General features: G+C 36.8%; 1 protein-coding gene across 3 annotated transcripts in view; it reads right to left on the bottom strand.

Moving 5' to 3' along the window:
* Positions 1-22,384, bottom strand: part of ENOX2 (ecto-NOX disulfide-thiol exchanger 2) — a 284,389-nt gene that overhangs the window by 14,115 nt on the left and 247,890 nt on the right. For all 3 annotated transcript variants that reach the window (XM_060002345.1, XM_060002343.1, XM_060002344.1), the window contains exons 10-11: positions 14,910-15,024; positions 1,073-1,254 (exon numbers count right to left, since the gene is read on the bottom strand). In XM_060002345.1, the coding sequence (XP_059858328.1) occupies positions 1,073-1,254; positions 14,910-15,024 (297 nt within the window). The remainder of the gene's footprint in view (positions 1-1,072; positions 1,255-14,909; positions 15,025-22,384) is intronic.

Raw genomic sequence — 22,384 nt, 5'->3', positions numbered from 1 at the left:
GAAAGATATTTGATGTAATTAAACTAGATCCCTGATCTAATTAAACTCCACGGTGACAGTAAAAGGAAGGTAAGCATTACTTCACACATTTTGTTAATAGGAAAGGTGAAATATTAATGTGATATTGCTTGTCACATAGGAAGACAATGATAGCAGAAGTAATAGGAACATGGGGCTCTTAGTGCCAGAAGAGACTCCCTGTTCACAATTTGTGATTTCTAAACATCAATAAGCTTTGCCCTAGATAATTCCAAGGCACACAATTAAAAAATTATTGGACAGTTTAAGTTGTGAGGAAAATGGCTGGTAGTCTGGCAAGACAGAAGAGGATAGTACCCTTACTCAGAAGTACTACTCCTTTACTATAATGGAAACAGATGTTGATATCTTTTAAATAGTAGGCTTGCTGTGGTGGTTACATAAAACTTCTAGATATTGACCATCTGTTACACAATGTTGTATTTGAATGCAATTACAGTTGGATGCACTTATTTACTTTACTTTTTATACTTGGGATAAAGTGCTGGTAAACTCATTCACATAAATGACTGAAAACAAAACAAAACAAAAGCACATTGGTATTATGTGCCCAAAATCACTGATACTGAAAAACCCATAACACCCCTCCTTCCAACCAAATCAAGGGTAGGATTCTCACCATTTCTTCTAAAAGACTGTATTATTTAGCATTGTGTCAGCTAGATACTTATTCACCAGCACTGTTGCATATCTAAGTAATTAAGGTTCGTCATAATGACCTTGAGACCCTGTCCAGATCCCAAAGTACATTCCGTAGCATAAAGAAAAGATTAGGTTATGCTCAGTGTAGTTTTATTGTTAAGTATTTTTTACTGAATGCACATTCTTTGAAAATTGGTGATCCATTGCTATCTCTGCATTTACCAGAATATTTCATGAACTACAATAGATAATCCCTTCCTCAGCCATGCCAGAGAACACAATACCAAGAAAATAAGAGGTTTGCTATTCTATTTGCTTGTGGGGGCCCTTTTACAAGTGAGGAGCTGATTACTATCCTTCCAAAAAGCTCAGAGGACCAAAATGTCTTTACCTGTTGCATTCCTTGCAGGGCTTGCTGCAGGAGTTTCAGCTGCTGTTCCTTGTTTGGGTCATCTTCTCTGTGGGCTTTGCCTTGTTCTTGCTTTAGCAGTTCCACCTCATTCCGGTAGGCATCAAGCTGCCAACGGAGGCTGTCATTTTCTTCTTTCAGAGCTTCTGCCTGTGATACTAAGGCTAAACAATCAATACAAAGGAGTAAAAACCATATATCCAGATTCCGTTGTGGTTCACCTTAGTACCATGAAAACTTGGTGTTTTAAATTGACATGTATAAAAAGCCTCTCAATGAGAAACTTTAGATCTGAGTTGGCCATGGTAGCAAGAGATGGACACAAAAGCACAAAGACTCGTTTTTGTAAATGAACACAGAATTCCAACACACAAAAGTCCTCATTGTGTTTCAAATTCTTCACCTCAAACATCACTAAAATATTTCTAGGTAACATCAGTTACTTTTACTTGAAATGCTGCAAATAATAAGAGCCTGTAATAATAAAATAGAAGGCTAATTGTCTTGAACTGATGACTGTCCACACAATAATTTGGCTGACAGTTACTTTTTAAAAATGCAGCCTTAACTGATCCTATAGAGGAAAGGTAAATGTAAAAATTAAGACACAAGACTTCCTGGGGAATTCCCTGGTGGTCCAGTGCTTAGGACTCTGCGCTTTCACTGCTGAGGGCCCGGGTTCGATCCCTGGTTGGGGAACTAAGATCCCACAAGCCGTGCAATGAGGCCAAAAGAAAAAAAACTTCCAGTTTATGGTCTAGCATTTAAGGAGCTTAGAAGTCACCACTCCATCCTAACAACAAGTAAAAAGCTGAACAAGCTGAAAAAAACCAACAATTCTTCTTAGATACAACAGAGAAGTGAAGTAAGAGGGCAAACTCATACACCCAAAATTGGAGAGACAAACAGGTGAATGTAGAGAATCACAACTTACCAGAACAGAAACCCATGAGCAGATATTGCCACAGGAAACAGTGCCAAGGTAGGAAAACCTAAACTGTACTTGGCAATTTGCTGTAGGCTCAGTGTAAATAAGTCTGAGAGTTAAAAACTCCAGGGAGACCCAGTCATAGCTAGGTCCCTACACTTTTGTGAGTTTTATCTCCAGGGGCTCCACCTGGTCCTCAGAGTGAACACTGGAGAAAAATTCCTATGTGCTTCCAGCAGGGGAGGGGAAAAAGAATCCCTCTTGAGATATGCCAGAGCATCATATTCTTCTTTAAAAGGGCTGCCTTCAGAAGAAATGATTTTACCATAGCCTAACATACTGGGGTAGTACCAGAGCCTAACCAACCCAGGGAACCAACCAGCTCCAGACCCCTCTAGCCATTCTGTCCCACCTAAAGGGGGAGAAAAAACTGAGAAACACTTGTGAAGTTCAAAGTCCAGAGGTATAGGCTCACTAAAAGACTGAGACCTAATCATAGGACTATAACATGATTCTCCTCCCACCACATCTTACCACAATACCACAAAAGTCCTATTTAACAGAGTTCCTTTCACCTAGTACATCATGTCCAGATTTCAACAAAAAATTACAAGGCATACTAAAAAACATAGTTTGAAGAAACTGAACAAGGATCAGAACCAGAGTCAGATATGGCTGAAATGTTGGAGTTATCAGACAGGGAATTTAAAACAACTATTATTGGGAATTTGCTGGTGGTCCAGTGGTTAGGACTATGTGCTTTCACTGCTGAGGGCCCAGTTTCAGTCCCTGGTTGGGGAACTAAGATTCCCACAAGCTGCATGGCGCCAGAGATCAAAAACACTAACAGAAATGAAAAATGCCCTTGATGGACTTATTAGTAGATTGGGCATGGCTGGGGAAAGAATTTCTGAGCTTGAGCATATGACAATAGAAACCTCCTAAACTGAAAAGAAAAAAGAAAAAAAATTACCCCCCCAAGAACAGAAAATGCAAGAATTGTGAGACAATTACAAAGATGTAATGTATACATAATGAGAATATCAGAAGGAGAAAAAAGAGAGAAACGGAAACAATATGTAAAATAATAATGACTGAGAACATGTCTAAATTAATGTTAGACACCAAACCACAGATCCAGGAATCTCAGAGAGCATCAAGCAGGATAAATGCCAAAACATATAACATTCAAATTTCAGAAAATCAAAGAGAAAGAAACAATATTGAAAGAAGCCAGAGGAAAAAAACACCTTACCTATAGAGAATCAAAGATAAGAATTACATGCTACTTCTCCTCAGAAATCATGCAAGCAAGAATAGAATAGAGAGAATAGTCAAAGTGTTAAGAGAAAAAAAAATTCACCAACTTAGAATTCTGTACCTTGTGAAATTATCCTTCAAAAGTGAAGGAGAAATACTTTCTCAAAGAAAAATTGAGGGAATTTGTTGCTATTAGGCCTGCCTTGCAAGAAATGTTAAAAAAAGAAGTTCCTAAGACAGAGGAAAAATGACATAAGTCAGAAACTTGGATCTACATAAAGAAAGGAAGAACATTAAAGAAGGAAAAAGTGATGGCAAAATAAAAACTTTAATTTTTCTTATTCTTGAGCTAACAGATAATAGTTTGTTCAAAATAATACTGACAATGTGTTCAATTATGTATGCGTGTGTGTGTGTGTGTGTGTGCGTGCGTGCGCTTATGTATAAGTGAAATTAATGACAGCAATGATACAAGGAATGGGAGGAAGGAATTGGGATTATGTTATCATAAGGTATTTGCACTACCCACAAACTGGTATAGTGTTATTTGAAAGTGGACTTGGATTAGTCATAAATGTAAATTGCAAACTCTAGAGCAACCACTAAAAAAGTAAGAAAAAAGAAGTATAACCAATATGCTAACAAAGAAGAGAAAGTAGAATCATATAAAATGCTCAATTAAAACCACAAAGGGCTGGGAAAGTGTAGAAGACAAAAGGAAGAACAAGAGCAATAAATAGAAAACAGTAACAAATATGATGGATATTAATCCAACTACATCAATAATCATTTTAAACATCAGTGGTCTAAATACAATTAAAATTCAGAGATTGTCAGCGTGATAAAAAAACAAGAAACAACTATAGTGGTATCTTTAAGAAACACACTTTAAATATAAATATACATATAGATTAAAAGTAAAGGAATGGAGAAAGACACTATGCTAACACTAATCAAAAAAAAGTAAAAGTAGCTATATTAATTTTAGACAGAGCTGACTTCAGACCAAGGAAAGTTATCAGGGCTAAAGAGGGGCATTACATAGTGATAAAGGGGTTAGTACTACAAGAAGACATAACAAACAATGTGTATGAGCCTAACAATAGTGTGTCAAAATAAGTGAAGCAAAACCTGGTAGAACTGCAAGGAAAAAATAGATGAATCCACTATTATAGAGACTTCATACCTCTCTATCAAAAGTGGAACAATCCAGTAGGAAGAATATCAGTAATGACACAGTTGAACTCAACAGCACCATAAATTAACTGGATACAGTTGACATGTATAGACTGTTTCATTTAACAAAGGCAGATTACACATTCTTCTCAAGCACACATGCAACATGCACCAAGATAGATCACATTCTGCATCATAAAACACATCTGAACACATTAAAAGAATAGAAATCACACTAGGTATGCTATCAGACCACAATGAAATTAAACTAGAAATCAATAACAGAAAGATAGATGGAAAATTCCAAAATACCTGGAGATCAAACAACACACATCTAAAAGGCACGAGTCAAAGAAGAAATCTCAAGAGAAATTTAAAAATATTTGAAATAAATGGAAATAAAAACACAACTCTCAAAATTTGTGAGATGCAGTGAAAGCCATGCTTAGAGGGAAATGTATAGCATTGAATACATAGATTAGAAAAGATCTAAAAAGAAGAAAGATCTAAAATCAATTATCTGAGCTTCCACCTTAGGAACCTAGAAAAAGAAGAGCAAATTAAATCTAAAGTAAGCAGAAGAAAAGATATCATAAAAATAGATCAGAAATCAATTAAATAGAAAATAGGAACTCAACAGAAAATTTATGAAACCAAAAGCTGGTTCTTTCAGTAAAATTGATAAACCTCTAGCCAGTTTAACTAAGAAAAAAATAAAGAAGACACAAACTACTAATGTCCAAAATGAAAGAGAGGATATCACTATAGATCCTATGAACATTAAACGGATAATAAAGGAACATTATGAACAACTTTATGTCCAACATTTGATAACCTAGATGAAGTGGGCCAACTCCTTGAAATACACAATCTGTTAAAACACACACAAGAAGTAAACATGGGAAGGAAACCTAAAAAGTATATGTATATGTATGGCTGATTCACTTTTCTGTACAGCAGAAACTGACATGGCAGTGTAAAGCGACTATACTCTAATATAAAAAAGAAGACAGGGCTTCCCTGGTGGCGCAGTGGTTGAGAGTCTGCCTGCCGATGCAGGGGACACGGGTTCGTGCCCCCGTCTGGGAAGATCCCACATGCCGCGGTGCGGCTAGGCCTGTGAGCCATGGCCGCTGAGCCTGCGCATCCAGAGAGGGGCCACAACAGTGAGAAGCCCGTGTACCGCAAAAAAAAAAAAAAAAAAGTAGACAACTTGAATAGGCCTCTATCTCTTAATGAAATTGAATCAATAATTAATAATTCTCTAAAACAGAAAGTACTAGGCCCACATAAGTTTACTACTGAATTCTTTTAAACATTTAAGGAAGGAATAATACAAAATTTCTACAATCTCTTCCAGATGATAGAAACAGAGGGAATACCTCCTAACTCATTCTATGAAGTCAGCATTCCCCTGATACCAAAACCATACAAAGACATTACAAGAAAAGAAAGCACAGACTGATAACTCTCATGAACACAGATGCAAAAATCCTCAACAAAATATTAGTAAATCAAATCCAAGAATGTATTAAAAAGAAATACACCACAATCAAGTGGAATTTATCCCAGGTATGCAAGGGTGGTTCAACATTCGAAAATCAATTAATGTTATCCATTACATTAACAAATTAAAGAGGTTAAAGTCACATGAAAGTATCAATAGATGCAGAAAAGGTATCTGACAAAATCCAGCACCTATCCATGATTAAAAAAATCTCAGTAAACTAGGAAGAGAGAACTTCCTCAACTTGATAATGAACATCTACAAAAAACTTATAGCTAACATCATACATCGTGGTGAGAAACTTGAATCTCTCCCATTAAGAACAAGGCAAGGATGTCCCCTCTTACCACTGTTTTTTCAACATTGTACTGGAAGTCCTAGTTAATGCAATCAGACAAGAAAAGGAAATAAGATGAACATACAATGGGAAGGAAAAAATAAAATTGCCTCTGTTTGCGGAGGACATGGTCATCTATGGAGAAAATCTGAAAGAACTGATAGAAAAACTCCTGGAACTAATAAGCACTTATAGCAAGGTTGCAGGATATATAAAAAAGTTAATATACAAAAGTTGGTTGCTTTGCTATATACCAAAAATGAATAAGTGGAATTCGAAATTCAAAACATACTACCATTTATATTAACACAACAAAAATGAAATACTTAGGTATAGATGTAACAAAATACATATGAGATCTATATGAGGAAAACTACAAAACTCTGATGAATGAAATCAAAGAACTAAATAAATGGAGAGATTAATGTTTATGGATAGGATGACTTTATATTGTCAAGATATAGGTTATTTCCAACCTAATTTCTGGATTCAGTGCAATCCCAATCAAAATCCAAGCAACACAGTAATCAAGACAGTATGGTACTGGCACAAAAACAGAAATATAGATCAATGGAACAGGATAGAAAGCCCAGAGATAAGCCCATGCACATATGGTCACCTTATTTCTGATAAAGGAGGCAAGAATATACAATGGAGAAAAGACAGCCTCTTCAGTAAGTGGTGCTGGGAAAACTGGACAGCTACATGTAAAAGAATGAAATTAGAACACTCCCTAACACCATACACAAAAATAAACTCAAAATGGATTAAAGACCTACATGTAAGGCCAGACATTATAAAGCTCTTGGAGGAAAACATAGGCAGAACACTCTATGACATAAATCACAGCAAGATCCTTTATGACCCACCTCCTAGAGAAATGGAAATAAAAACAAACATAAACAAATGGGACCTAATGAAACTTAAAAGCTTTTGCACAGCAAAGGAAACCATAAACAAGATAAAAACACAACCTTCAGAATGGGAGAAAATATTTGCAAATGAAGCAACTGACAAAGGATTAATCTCCAAAATTTACAAGCAGCTCATGCAGCTCAATATCAAAAAAAGCAAACAACCCAATCCAAAAATGGGCAGAAGACCTAAACAGACATTCCTCCAAAGAAGCTATACAGATTGTCAACAAACACATGAAAGGATGCTCAACATCACTAATCATTAGAGAAATGCAAATCAAAACTACAATGAGGTATCACCTCACACCAGTCAGAATGGCCATCATCAAAAAATCTACAAACAATAAATGCCTAGAGGGTGTGGAGAAAAGGGAACCCTCTTGCACTATTGGTGGAAATGTAAATTGATACAGCCACTATGGAGAACAATATGGAGGTTCCTTAAAAAACTAAAAATAGAACTACCATACGACCCGGCAATCCCACTACTGGGCATATACTTTGAGAAAACCCTAATTCAAAAATAGTAATGTACCACAATGTTCATTGCAGCTCTATTTACAAGAGCCAGGACATAGGAGCGACCTAAGTGTGCATCAACAGATGAATGGATAAAGAAGATGTGACACATATATACAATGGAATACTACTCAGGCATAAAAAGAAATGAAACTGGGTTATTTGTAGTGAGGTGGATGGACCTAGAGACTGTCATACAGAGTGAAGTAAGTCAGAAAGAGAAAAACAAATACTGTATGCTAACACGTATATATGGAATCTAAAAAAAAAAAAAGGGTTCTGAAGAACCTAGGGGCAGGACAGGAATAAAGATGGAGACGTAGAGAAAGGACTTGAGGACACGGGGAGGGGGAAGGGTAAACTGGGACGAAGTGAGAGAGTTGGCATGGACATATATACAGTACCAAATGTAAAATAGATAGCTAGTGGGAAGCAGCCGCATAGCACAGAGAGATCAGTTCGGTACTCTGTGACCACCTAGAGGTGTGAGATAGGGAGGGTCAGAGGGAGATGCAAGAGGGAGGAGATATGGGGATATATGTATACGTATAGCTGATTCACTTTGTTATAAAGGAGAAACTAACACACCATTGTAAAGCAATTATACTCCAATAAAGATGTTAAAAAAAAATCCAAACACGTTATTTTGTGGATGTTGACAAACTTATTCTAAAGTTTATAAAGAGAGGGAAAAGACCCAAAATGGCCAACTCAATATTGAAAGAGAAGAATAAAGTTGGAGGACAGATGCTACCTGACTTCAAGACTTAACAGAAAGCTGTAGTAACTAAGACAGTGTGGTGTTGGTGAAAGAATAGACAAATAGATCAATGGAATAGATTAGATAGCTCAGAAATAGACCCCCATAAATAGAGTCAACTGATCTTTGACAAAGGAGCAAAGGCAATACAATGGAGCAAAAATAGACTCTTTAACAAATGTGCTGGAACAACGGGACATCACAAAGATTAATTCAAAATGGATCACAGACCCAAATGAAAAATGCAAAACTATAAACCTCCTAGAAGATAACATAAGAGAAAATGTAGGTGACCTTGAGTATGGTGATGACTTTTTAGACACAACACCAAAGGTATGACCCATGAAAGAAATAATTGATAACCTGGACTTAATTAAAATAGAAACTTCTCTGTGAAAGACAATGTCAAGAAGACAAGCCACAAACTGAGAGAAAGTATTTGCAAAGGACACATCTGATAAAGGACTGTTATCAAAAATATACAATGAACTCTTAAAACTCAACAATAAGAAAATGAACAACCCATTTGGACTAAAGACCTGAACAGACACCTCACCAAAGATATACTAATGACAAGTATGCGTATGAAAAGATTTCAACATCATATATCATTAGGGAATTGCAAATTAAAACAAGAATGTGATATCACTAGAAACATATCAGAATTGCCGAAATTCAAAACAATGACAGCATCAAGGACTGGTGAGGATGTGGTGCAAACAAGAACTCCCCTTCATTGCTGGTGGGAATGCAAAATGGTACAGACACTTTGGGAGATAGTTTGGCAGTTTCTCACAAAACTAAACATACTTTTAGGATATGATCCAGCAATCATGCTCCTTGGTATTTACCCAAATGAGCTAAAAACTTTGTCCACAAACCTGCACATGAATGTTTACAGCAGCTTTATTCATAATTGCCAAAACTTGGAGGCAACCACAATGCTCTTTAGTGGTTATCTAACCACTGATATACTGTGGTGCATCCAGAAAATGGAATAATAAATGGCACTAAAAAGAAACGAGCTATCAAGCCACAAAAAGACATGCAGGAAAAGTAACTGCATATTACTAAGGAAAAATAATCAATTTGAAAAGCCTGCATACTTTATGATCCCAACTATATGCCAGTCTGGAAGATCAGTAGTTACCAGGCATTTGGGGGGAGGGAAGGATGAATAGGTTCAGCACAGAGGATATTAAGTTACCTGAAACTATTCTGTATGATACTACAATGGTGAACACATACATTTTATATATTTCTCCAAAACCATAGAATGGATACCAAGAGTGAACTCTAATGCAAATTATGAACTTTGGGTGATGATGTATTCAGCTACTGTAACAAATGTACCCCTAGGGTGCGGGATGTAGATGGTGGGGGAGACTGTGTGTATATGGGCACAGGCAGTATTTGGGAACTCTGTACTTCCTGCTCACTTTTGCAATGAACCTAAAACTGATCTAAAACTTAAAGTTTATTAATTGAAAAAAATAAGACACATAGGGAAACCTAGGTTAAATTTAATTATTTATGGTTATTGCATATTTTTCAAGATCACAATATCATAAAATCTACTTCAAAGTGTTTAATAAAATTTTCATTCATTCAACAAACATTTATTGAGTTCCTTCCGTGTTCCAGGCTTATGACTATTGTAAAAAATGAAATTCCACTAATCTCTATTGTTTATACTCCAAATTTATGGAAATATTTGTAGTTTATTCCCTTTTTGACTCCTAACAGAGTATAGATGAATGCCTCTGTACTACTATCTTCTATGCCTTCTACTTTCTTCAACCCTGATTTGTATACAAATCCCTTACATCTATTTCCTAACTACCTACTGTCTGAAGCTGATTTCATTATATTCTGCAAATCAGTCCCATCCATCAGTCCATTTCTATCAGTTCTACTGTTATGGGTTGAATCTGTCCTCCTAAAAAAGATACTTTGCAGCCCTCAGAATGTGACCTTATTTGGAAATATGATCTTTACAGAGGTAATCAAGTTAAAATGAGGTAATTGGGGTGGGCTTATAGATTTCTATGACTGGTGTCCTTATGGAAAGGGGAAATTTGGACACAGAGACAGACATGCACACAGGGAAAATGTCACGTGAACAGGAAAACAGAGATCGGGGTGATGCATCTTCAAGCCAAGGAATGCCAAAGATGGCCAGAAAACCGCCAGAAGCTGGAGAGCGGTCTGGAACAGATTCTCCCTCAGAGCCCTCAGAAGGAACCAACCCTGCTAGAGCCTTGATCTCAGATTTCTAGCCTCCAGAACTGTGAGACGATAGATTTCTGTTGTTTAAGCAACTCAGTTTGTGGTTCTTGTTGTAGCAGCCCTAGCAAACTAATAAAATCACCAACCTTCCATTCTCCCTAGATTAGAAAACCTAGGCTCATTCTGAATTCTTTCCATTCTTCATCATTTATATTCAATCTAGCACAAAAGACTTTAGTTTATTCCCCCCAAATGACTCCTAGCATCTTTAATGTCATACTCTCTGTTACCTCTTTTTCTTCTATCATTTTTCTCATTTCCTGTTGCCTTCACTAGTCCCAATCATCATCATTTTATATCTCAATTCCTATAAAAGTCTCTGGTTTGTCTCTATCAATCCAAACTTATCTCCTAAAATATACAATTCATGTTGCTTTTATCATACAAGTGCCATGGTTGAAAGACATGCTTATAGTGACATATTGCCTACTATGCTAAGTCTAAGCTTGGCATTCATGTCCCCTATGGTCTAGGCTCATCTTGCCCACTCAGTCTTTTATACCCCTAATCACATCATTCTTATTTCCCTCTTTGAGCCGTGCTCCTTCTCCCTCTCTGCATCAAGATGCTTTCTTACTTTCTTGCCTTTCATCCAAACCTGTTCATCTTTCAAGGCCTTGATCAATTTTCACTGACTGCGACTACTCTGGCCACACTCTCTTGCCCTGGCTGCATTCTAATCAGTACCTTCCAGGTTAGCACCAAGTGGTATTTCTTACATTTTATGTATGTTTACGTATATTACATCTTTATTTCTATCAGCTGATGGGATATAATGCTTGTTAACTAACTGATCAAACTCCTAAAGTGGGAATACTGGGAGGTAGGAGGAGAGAAGGAAGGAGATTGGATACCAGTGGAAGAGAAAACTTTGGCTAGAACAGTGGAGAATTAGTCTAAGTCAATGTTTTCCAAATGTGCTCCCTGGACCACGATCATATAATTCATTTAGGATGGCTGATAAAATTTAGATTCCCAAACCCTATTACAGGCCTATTGAAGCAGACTCTATAGCACAGAAATCTGAATTTTAAAAGGTAACCCAATGATTCTTATATATACATATATATATATATATATATATATATATATATATATACCAAATCTGAAAACCACCAATTTAAGTGAAGAAGGCAAAAGACAGATGCTGAAAGGGAACAGCTATCCTTATGTTTACTGGGTACATGTACTTCCCATCATGGTTAACAATAGAATGAAGTAGTTTCACACTATCATGATTTGCTTTGATGTGATCCTCCCTCTTCAACACATTGCTTTGAGCACAGCGGTCTTTTCTTCCATGGCAAGAGTATTTCCAGTTCTGAATCACAAATATGGGCTTAGCTACCATAGAGAATCTCACAGAACAGAAATTTTGTGGCACTTCAAGGAAAGGTAACAGACTGCTAGCTTTGACTCAGACTGGGAAGTATATTTAACCAAAAACATGCTATAGGCTCCTGAAATTCAAGTTTGGTAGCATGGAGAGAGAGAAAAAAAAACTTTTGAGTTCTAGTTGCTTAAGCTTTTCATTGGAACCAAGCGATAACTAAAACATGTAGCTGATTTAGATAAAAACTGAAGACCTGCTCACCGGCTCACACTGAGCAGGATTTCTGCAGTTGAGTACTACAGACATGCAATAACAAAATTAGATACGATCAGGGGGAAGAAAAATGCACAGAAGTCCTTGAATTAAAATGAATTGAAACCTTCTGGGAGAAAAGCTATTTGGTAAGCTCCATTAAGTCCATTGTACATAGCTTTATTTGACAAAGCAGCATCCTGGCATGTGGAACAGGAAAGAAAATAGCTATAAGATGATCTGTCAGGGAGTTTCCAGTCTCTAAAGAAATAAGATTCTGTGCAGTAGCCAATACAGCTTTTAACTCAAAAGAGATACAGAAGCAAAATGCAATTGTATAACCCTAGTAAGTACATTCAATCTGAATCTCCCATATACCCCTCTCCTCCCCCAGTAATTCCTCAAACTCAGCAACTTATCAAGTGGATGCTCAAACTTACGGTCGCATTCATTTCAGGGTAACAGTGGATTTATACTGTATACAATACTGCAGATACTGAGGTGGAGACAATCCTACAAATCAAAGATTAATCAGCTATAAAATATCCTGGTTAAACACTTAAATAATTTGAATAGCTCAATTATTATTAAATTTTTTGTTTATCTTGGCTATAAGTTTATAGTATGTATCTGCAGTTATTAGTTTGCTGTTCTGAAAATATTAACTATTCACTGATTACAAAGGGTTTATTTAATATATACGGAGGTTTATATGTTTAGGGATGTAACATATGGCAAAAATAGAGGAAATTCAGATGTAACAGCTAATGAATGCTTTTAAAAAATTCTGACTTGGTGATTTTCTTTCCTTAAGAGTTTTTGTTCATGGAGTGAAGATTCTGGGATCACTCAAGTGGCTAGAGCTGCTCACTTCAATATGCAAGTACAGGAACCAATAAATTCTGATTTGCATTATAATCAATCTGTTTTCTATCTGTCTCACACAGACACACAGACACTCACAGAGACATAGACACACAGACACACACACACACACACACAGTGGGGGCAGTATACTACCATATCTCCAATGTCTAGCACAGGGCTGGGAATGTAATAGTTATTAAAGGAGTGAATGAATTCACTTAACCATTATAAAATCTTTGTTAGATAGTTTTTATAATGTATTTCTTATAAGTGTGGAAGCTGAGGCTCACTGAGGAAGAAGTCCTTTCTATGTCAAGAAAGGCAGAGCTTGGACTAGAACTCAGGTGTTCTAACTTTAGGTCCAGTGTCTTGTCCACTGTGCTTTACTGACTGCTAAGATTGTATAGAATGGTTTACCTGAAAACACTCATCTTTTAGCTGATGTTTTAATCTCGCCCATGGTAACCCCCCTCCAAGATGATTTGTTATGAAATTGAAGGGTGGTGTCTTATATTGTTCAACAGGTTTGCCATTTGAGTTCCACTGGGGACCCATACCATGGCTATCGTCTCACAGTGAGGTCCTGACTATACTAGGTAAAAGCAAAAGGCCTTATCCAGACAACTGTTTGTAGACCCCTATTTGGTTCCTAATAAACCTCCAGGTAACCACAATGGAAGGCAGCAGATAGGTAGACTCATATACTGTAGATATTTCCACTTAGTTTGTAGATTCTCTCTTTTTTTTTAAAATAAATTTATTTATTTATTTGTTTTTATTTTTGGCTGTGTTGGGTCTTTGTTGCTGTGCATGGGCTTTCTCCAGTTGCGGCGAGTAGGGGCTACTCTTCTTTGTGGTGCGCGGACCTCTCGTTGTGGCTTCTCTTGTTGCAGAGCATGGGCTCTAGGCATGCGGGCTTCAGTAGTTGTGGCACGTGGGCTCAGTAGTTGTGGCTCATGGGCTTAGTTGCTCCGGGGCATGTGGGATCGTCCCAGGCCAGGGCTCAAACCTGTGTCCCCTGCATTGGCAGGCGGATTCTTAACCACTGAGCCACCAGGGAAGCCCTCGGTTCTCTTTTAACTTTGTGATTGTTAAAGAGAAATATTTAATTTTTATGCAGATACATATATCAAAAATATCCTTTAAGATTTCTATCTTTGGAGATCTTCATCCAAAATTATATAACCATCTCCTACATTTTCCAACATTTCTTTTGCTATATATGTATTTTGTCATTTGAATCTTCAATCCATCTGCTATTAATTTTGGTGTAAAGTATAAGTGATGTAGGGATCTAACTTTTTTCCTAAAAGTTTGGCTAGTTACCTATTTATACATAAACTGTCTTATAGTTTCTACTGTAGAACGTCTTATTAATAAGTCCAAGCCAAATATAGAACAATACCACCTAAATGTCCAATGCTCCTAGGAAGAGAAAGCCCACTTTTAGTTAGGTACTATGATGAAAGATGGCAGTAAACTAAGACCACAGTAAGTCCTGTAGCCACAGGGTTGACATTCAGCCAGTGTGTACTTATACGGCCTTACCAATTGTCTCTAGCTGCTTCCAGTCTGATGGGTTTGTGCCCATACCTTATTGGTTGTTAATGGTTTTAAAATATCATCCCTTCCAGTAGGTGTTAGTTAAATAAAGCAAAGCAGAATAATCTTTACCTGATTCCTCAGTTTCTTTTGTTTCTGTTGTTTCTTCTATTTCATCATCAGACATCTCCATTTCTTCTTCTCGCCTGATTCCCATTAATTCATCATTATGTATGTTGCGAATTTCCTAAGGTTAAAAGGTATGCTTTTTAGGTGGGAAAGCCTTGAAAATGTTGAGGAAATAAACAGAATTAAGGACTAGGTAAAGCAGGGTCTTTTTAAACGTATAACAAAACTTCAGAGTAGTCTTAAGGCAAAGGCAAAGGCAAAGGCAAAGGCAAAGGGGCGTGTTGAGGCTGAGGACAGTCTCAATACACAAAGCAAACTTTGTACACTCTGTCCTGCATAGGCTTTCTTTCCATACCCAGAGCTCTAGCAGCCGATGATTCTTGTATCCCTCCCATTTTAGAGAGTACCATTGACCATGAAATACCTTCCACCTCTTACATGGATTTCTGGACTTTCCCTTAAGGTTCTGCCATGTTCACCTTCCCATGTCAAATCCTTTGATCTTGCTGCTTTCTAACCTCTTCTCTCTCCCTTTACAGTCTTACTCAACAGAACTCTTAATCAAACATTTGCAGGTTTAGTAGTTAGAGTAAAAATGAGCTGTCAGGACTGAACTCCTACCAGATCAACCCTTCCGTGGATAATATCTATATTCTGTGAACAAAAAACCAAACCAAACCAAATCCCTAACTACTTGATGCCATTGGAGAATGAACAAAAACAGGCATATTCTGAAGAGGAGCCGACACTTGGAAGAAGGGTGTGGGTCTTCCAGTTTTAAAGAGACTTTTAGTCTGAGAGCAGACAACAGCTAGCACCTCATATGGTGGCTAAATTTTAGATAGAAAATCCAATGTCTTCATATCCTAAAGAAATAAAGGAGAGAGTTCAGGGCAACCACTGGAAGCCAATGGAAAGTGAGGAGGGGATCCCAGAAAGTAGATAGCCAAAGAGAGAGGGATCCAAATTCTGTGTATAAGAACTGTACAAATTTCTGCATGACCCTTGAACCATGAAAGCACATGGCAGATTCCAAACAACCCAGCTAGGCTAAAAAACTGAACTGAGATTTGAGTTGCCATCTAAGAGAGAGAATTTCTAGCTTAAATTCAATGAAGTAAATTGACCATTAAAACAAAAGAAAACAAAATCAACATTCTTTGAAAGAATATAACAGAATCCAAAGACTTAAAAGCAAAATATTCACAATAAGCAGGTAAAGCCCCCAGTTAACTGACATACCTACAAGAACTAGGTTGAGATGACCCATTTTCAAGAGAAAAGACAATCAACAGAAACCAAGCTTGAAATGAACTAGATATGGAAATTAGCAGAACAAGGAGTTAAAGCAGCTAATCATAACTATCTCAATGATGTAAAGGAAATATGTTAATAATGAATGAAAAGATAGGAAATCTTAGCAGAGAAATAGAAACTTTGGATGAGCTTAACAGTAGAATAGAGATGACAGTATACAGAGAAAGCTTAAAGAGAGAACAATACAAATTTATCAAATCTGAAGAACAGAGAAACTAACTGGAATCACAGAAAGAGAGGAGAGATTAAATGATTCAAAATATTTGAAGAAAAAATAGTTGAGGATTTCTTAAATTTGATGAAATATATTAATCTATATATTCAAAAAACTCAGTGAACCCCAAGCAGAATATGTGTGGAAAAACAGTATGTCTAGGAACACCATAGTCAAGCTGCTGAAAATGAAACATAGAGAGAAACTCTAACTCTTTAGTTAACTAAATTTATTGTGACAATCATTTCACAATACATGTTGATTATTATTATTATTATACAGTGCTGTATGTCAATTATATATCAATAAAGGAAAAAAGAGAAACTTTTAAAAGCAGCCAGAAAAAACCAACATATTATAAACAGGGGAAAAACAATTTGAATGCTTTGATTTCTTTCAGAAACAATAAAGACCAGAAGTTAGGGAAACAATTCTTTAAAGTGCAAGAAGAAATAAAAATTATCTATTTATTCAGAATTCTATATTCAGAGAAAAATTCTTTCAAGAATGGAGATGAGATAAATATATTTTCAGACAAATGTAAATGCGAGTATTTGTCACCCAAAGACTTGCACTATAAGAAAAACTGAAGAAAGTTCTTCAGGCTGAAGGGAAGTGCTACCAGATGTAAACACAGATCTGCAGAAAGGCATAAAGAACATCGGAAATGATTGAGATCACACTGGAAAAGTCACTTTTTCAAAAAAAATCAAGCATGAGAACTCCATTTTGGAACAGCTTGCAATCATTTAAAGGCCACTTAATGCCTGTCAGAGGCTCCTCAGCAGTGAGCTGAGAATTCCTTGCCTAGGTTAGCTGCACTTGGACCATAATACAGAAAATGTGCAAAGCCGTCTGGTGAAAATTGCCTCCATTTAGGGAGATTATAAGTATTTTAAATGGATTTCTTAATAATTAATGCTACAGTTAATCACTATCTCAACTAATATTCTCCTTTTTTATTCATTTTACCAGGAAAAATAATGATTTCTATATCAAGTTAAGTTTACACTAAATATAAATAAAAGTACCTATTAAAAAGTGAGCTATTCAGTGTTATCACTGAGAGTTAAGAAGTAAAGGAAAAATAGAAGAAATAGAAAATAGAAATACTATCAAATGATCCCTCAATGTGCTGCAGAGGCATTACTTAAAATAGAAGAAAATAATGACTTGTTTGAGAAAAATGAACTTTAAAGGACTGTGTCAAGAAAGACATTTGCTATGTCTTATTGCACAGAGAACAATAACGGAATTGCCATTTCTAAGAATTCATCCTTTCTCAGGAGTCTGGATTTCAGTTATCAAAGAGCTGTTACTGGAAAGGTGATCATAATGAGGTTTGACACTGGCAAATTCAAATATTGTACAACTTACTTCATCAGGAAAAGTTGTGGCTCTCCTAGCTGCCTAACAAAAATGTAGACTGTCAGAGGGTATAAGCAGAGACCAACTCTCAATTCACAAACATGTTGTCTAACTCTGGGAAAGTTTAAATTGTGTTTCTCAGAAGAGTAAATTGTGTTCCTTCTAGGGAAATGTCCCAGGGCCAGAAGATCTAACTGATAGCTAAGACACGCTCTTTAGCTGCTCAGCATCCGCAAAGCATCTTTTCTGCTTCCAGCTGGGCAAGAAAGCATAATCTCTTCTTAGAAGTATAAAATGTTCAATAACTAAGTAATACAGCTTATCTAGAGATCTTTCACACCTTCAAAAAATCCCTAGAAAAATAACGGACCTATGGGCAAATTTTACCTCAATGCCTCAAAATACTTCAGAAACAAGAGTTACCAGTTCTTTTAGCTGATAATGAAATGAGGGTAAGAAAAACTAGGGAGAAGCTTGCTCTAAGTATTCAGCAGGCAGGCAAAGTGGCAGAGCCTAGAGCCCTCTAACTAGACAATCCTTCTTAGCTACAGAGAAACTAAGGTCCGTACCATTACTTTTTCTGTAAATATCGATACTAAGTCACATGAATGGAGATAAGGCAGAGAGAACAATAGAGGCTATAGGATACTATACTGCAATAAACTTAAGGTGAGCGTTCAGTAAATGACACTACCTCTAAGTAAAGCAAGTGAGATTTTAATTCTTTGAAAAGTAAAGCACTTGATATCTAAGATGCCTATTTTCTATATTCTCTGGTGGATCAAAAAAGCTCTACTTTTGGAATCAAATCCTAACAAATACCTTCAGAGCAAAGGACTAAAAGGTGGCATTTACCTAAGGAAGGCATTCTACCTAGCTTGGACACAGGAGCAGGCAACAGGAGGACTTTGAGCCACTGAAGTGCAGGCAGCAAGAGAAATAGCTGCCTCCCAGATCTGCCCCTTTTCCCATCCTGATAGTTGGATCCAGTGCTGAAGCCAAAAGAGTGGCAATGACATGGAAAAACATTTTCCAGAAATTTTCATTTGTAATTCTCTACCTGAAATTGACTGGGTCACATCACTGATAGAGTACATAAAAAAAGGTAAGATAGCCTTCCTAAAGTTTTTATACCACACTATTGCCCACAGTAGACCTGTGATATTTAATCTAAACAGTGAACTGTTAGTGACTTCTCAAAATGCATTATAATGCCTTTAAGTCTATTCTAGTGGTAACTTTTTGCGAAGCTTAGAAATTCACATATTGCTCCACAATGGAGGACAAAGCACTTTTAACATAGAATAAAACTGAAACTCTAGACAGAGGAAAATGCTGAAAAGAATCATTTTTGTACCAGCTGACATTTTTGATTTATCATAAAGTAGGCAAATCATAAATTATTGAACGTTAATTATCTAACTATATAGTTTCCAAAAAATTTATGTGGACTTAAATTCATCTTACTCATGTTTTATGATAGAAACATGACTATAATAAAAGCAAAGTTCCTTATGAATTGTGTAACAAAATTGTACTTACCCATACTTTGAAAATTAACAGGATACTCGGTGGGGAATGGGCCAGATGAAGGAATGGAAAGGAGCAGAGGATAGGAAGATAGCTCCTACACTTACACAGAAATTTGATTCTGAGATATCATTCAAGCCAATGAAGCAAAGCACAAACACAGGCTCTTAATCAATGTCTATTGTATGCTACATAATGGAAATACAAATTAGGTTGATCCAAATTTTGTTAGCATGGGGTTTGATGGCTGAAAGCCAATAGCTAGTGTTAGTGCAAATGGGTCCTAAAACAAGGGTATGCAGATAACTTGAACATCTATCTGCAACCAGTTCTTTGCGGTTTGGAATGATAGGCCTGGAAATCTAGAAAGTTATTTTAGCAATCACAGTATTTCATTTCACGAGAATGCTAGTACGTAATCACCATGTACCCTTTCTTCTGGTCCAATGGTATAAAAATCTCACATTAGGGAGAATGCAAGGGAGTTTCTTGGTGCCTACTGCTATGGCTCTAGCTTCTTATATGCAATCCAAAGTTTAACTTGTAATCTAGGCCAGGATCTCGGTAAGAGAAACACACAGGTTTTGAATGATTCTATAGAAAAAGAGTTCCCACAACACAGCACTGTCAGTAAAGTCACTGTAGATGCTAACTTTTAGTAAGGGGAGGGACTTCAGCCTTCTCTTATTTTTATTACCCTTTCAAATTGTATCAGCAGGAGCCTCACACACATGTAAATCAGGAAAGTAAACCAATGAAAAAGACTCATTATCAAACTAGTCTGCTTGGCAGATGCTACCAGGGTGAGTGCCTTAGCTCCCTGAAAGTGGGGACCTTTTCTTCTTACTTTATAACTTCTCTCTCACCAGAGTGAGACAGTGTCTGCTGCTGGAAGCAGGATGACAATGAGACAAATAACAGGTACTTTGTGATGCGAGGAAGTCACCAGCTGGCTTATTCCCTGAGGCAACTGGTAGAAAAGGTTCAATGTCAGACCCTTCTACCTTGATGAAACCCCTAACTTAGGAATTGTAGCTTTTATGCCTAGGTCAAGAAAAAGTCAGTTTAGTTGATTAGGTCACTGAGATGCTCTGATTCTCAGTGGGGTGCTAAGAGGCAGTCCCAATTTAAGAGGACAGTTTTGTCACTTTCTACAGGATACCTCCTTTTAGTCCTCAGAGTTGCCTGTCATCAAGTGAAAGTACTCAGAGGTTAAAAAAAATTTAAAGCCATGATTTAAAGAGGTGCCAATATAGAATAGAAGAAATCTTTTAGGTTTAGGGAATGCAATGGCAGAGAAAGGTCATGAGCTATGTTCCACTGTCAGTAGTTTTACTTATAAAGATTGAGGTATTCAGGGTAGACCTTAATTTAGTCCAATCCAACAGGCAGGAAGCATTTTTCTGGGTTCCTACAAAGTCTACAAGGCATATCACAAAACATGTAGTAAGTCATGCCGGCCGTGTGCTTTATCCTCATCAGTGTGCCAAGGAAGCTCTGCTACAATATTAGGTGATAGGGTGTACAGCTCTCAGCTCTCCACAGCCCTAGAGAAATGTCCGGCTTACTGGCATAGCTGTCTTTACTGAGGAAGTAATTAAACTCAAGCATATACCCACCAGATAGGTAGGCTTGCTATAACTACAGAGGGCCTTGATGAATAAAATTAATGGAGACTATTTTATTGCAAATTTGTTTACAAAAGGGTTGTGGCCTAGACAAGTCAGTTCTCCAACCAGAGGCTCCACTCCTCCCATGAAAAAGGAAATACTGTATCAGCAGGGCTTTCTGTAATGGGTGGGGCACTTCAAACAGCCTCTTCCACCCCCTAAAATGGATACATGTGTGCGTTGAAGGGAAGGTAGAGACTAATACTGCTTTGCTACAATTGGAAGACATATTGAGCATTTTTCTCTCAACTTTTATTTTTCTGAATTATTCAAACTAAATTAAGGATTTTGGATATTTTAAATTTAGGTGCTATGTGAAAAGATGCTCAATATCACTAATTTTTAGAGAAATGCAAATCAAAACTACAATGAGGTATCACCTCACACCAGTCAGAATGGCCATCATCAAAAAATCTACAAACAGTAAATGCTGGAGACGGTGTGGAGAAAAAGGAACCCTCTTACGCTGTTGGTGAGAATGTAAACTGGTACAGGCACTGTGGAGAACAGTATGGAAGTTCCTTAAAAAACTAAAAATAGAGCTACCATATGATCCAGCAATCCCACTGTTGGGCATATATCTGGAGAAAACCATAATCCAAAATGATACATGCACCCCAATGTTCATTACAGCACTGTTTACAATAGCTAAGACATGGAAGCAACCTAAATGTCCACCAACAGAGGAGTGGATAAAGATGTGGTACATATATACAACGGAATATTACTCAGCCATAAAAAAGAATGAAATAATCTCATTTGCAGCAACATGGATGGACATAGAGATTGTCGTACTGAGTGAAGTAAGTCAGACAGAGAAAGACAAATATCATATGATATTGCTTATATGTGGAATCTAAAAAAATGAATTTATCTACAAAACAGAAATAGAGTTACAGATGTAGAAAATAAACTTATGGTTACCAGGGGGTTAAAGGAGGGGGAGGGATGAACTGGAAGATTGGGATTGACACATACACACTACTATATGTAAAATAGGTAACTAATAAGGACCTACTGTATAGCACAGGGAACTCTACTCAGTACTCTGTAATGGCCTATATGGGAAAAGAATCTAAAAAAAAAAAAGTGGATATATGTATATGTATAGCAGATTCACATTGCTGTACACCTGAAACTATCACAACATTGTAAATCAACTATTCCCCAATAAAAATTTTAAAAACAAATAAATAAATTTAAGTGCTAAACTCCAACCCTCCCCTTGATCACTTTTGTTACCTTTTTAGCTCCCTGAGGGCAAAGATCATCTCATCCTGCATTGCCTGTCATGATACCTGAGACAGAGAATCTGTTCAGTAAACATCTGAATTGAAATGTTGAATTTTGTTCGTTGGGCTCAACAACATGAGGTAGCC

The sequence above is a fragment of the Delphinus delphis genome, chromosome X, assembly GCF_949987515.2.
Source record: "Delphinus delphis chromosome X, mDelDel1.2, whole genome shotgun sequence".
Classification (NCBI taxonomy): domain Eukaryota; kingdom Metazoa; phylum Chordata; class Mammalia; order Artiodactyla; family Delphinidae; genus Delphinus; species Delphinus delphis.
Note: the sequence above shows the minus strand (reverse complement) of the source record. Positions and strands in the feature narration are given on the sequence as shown.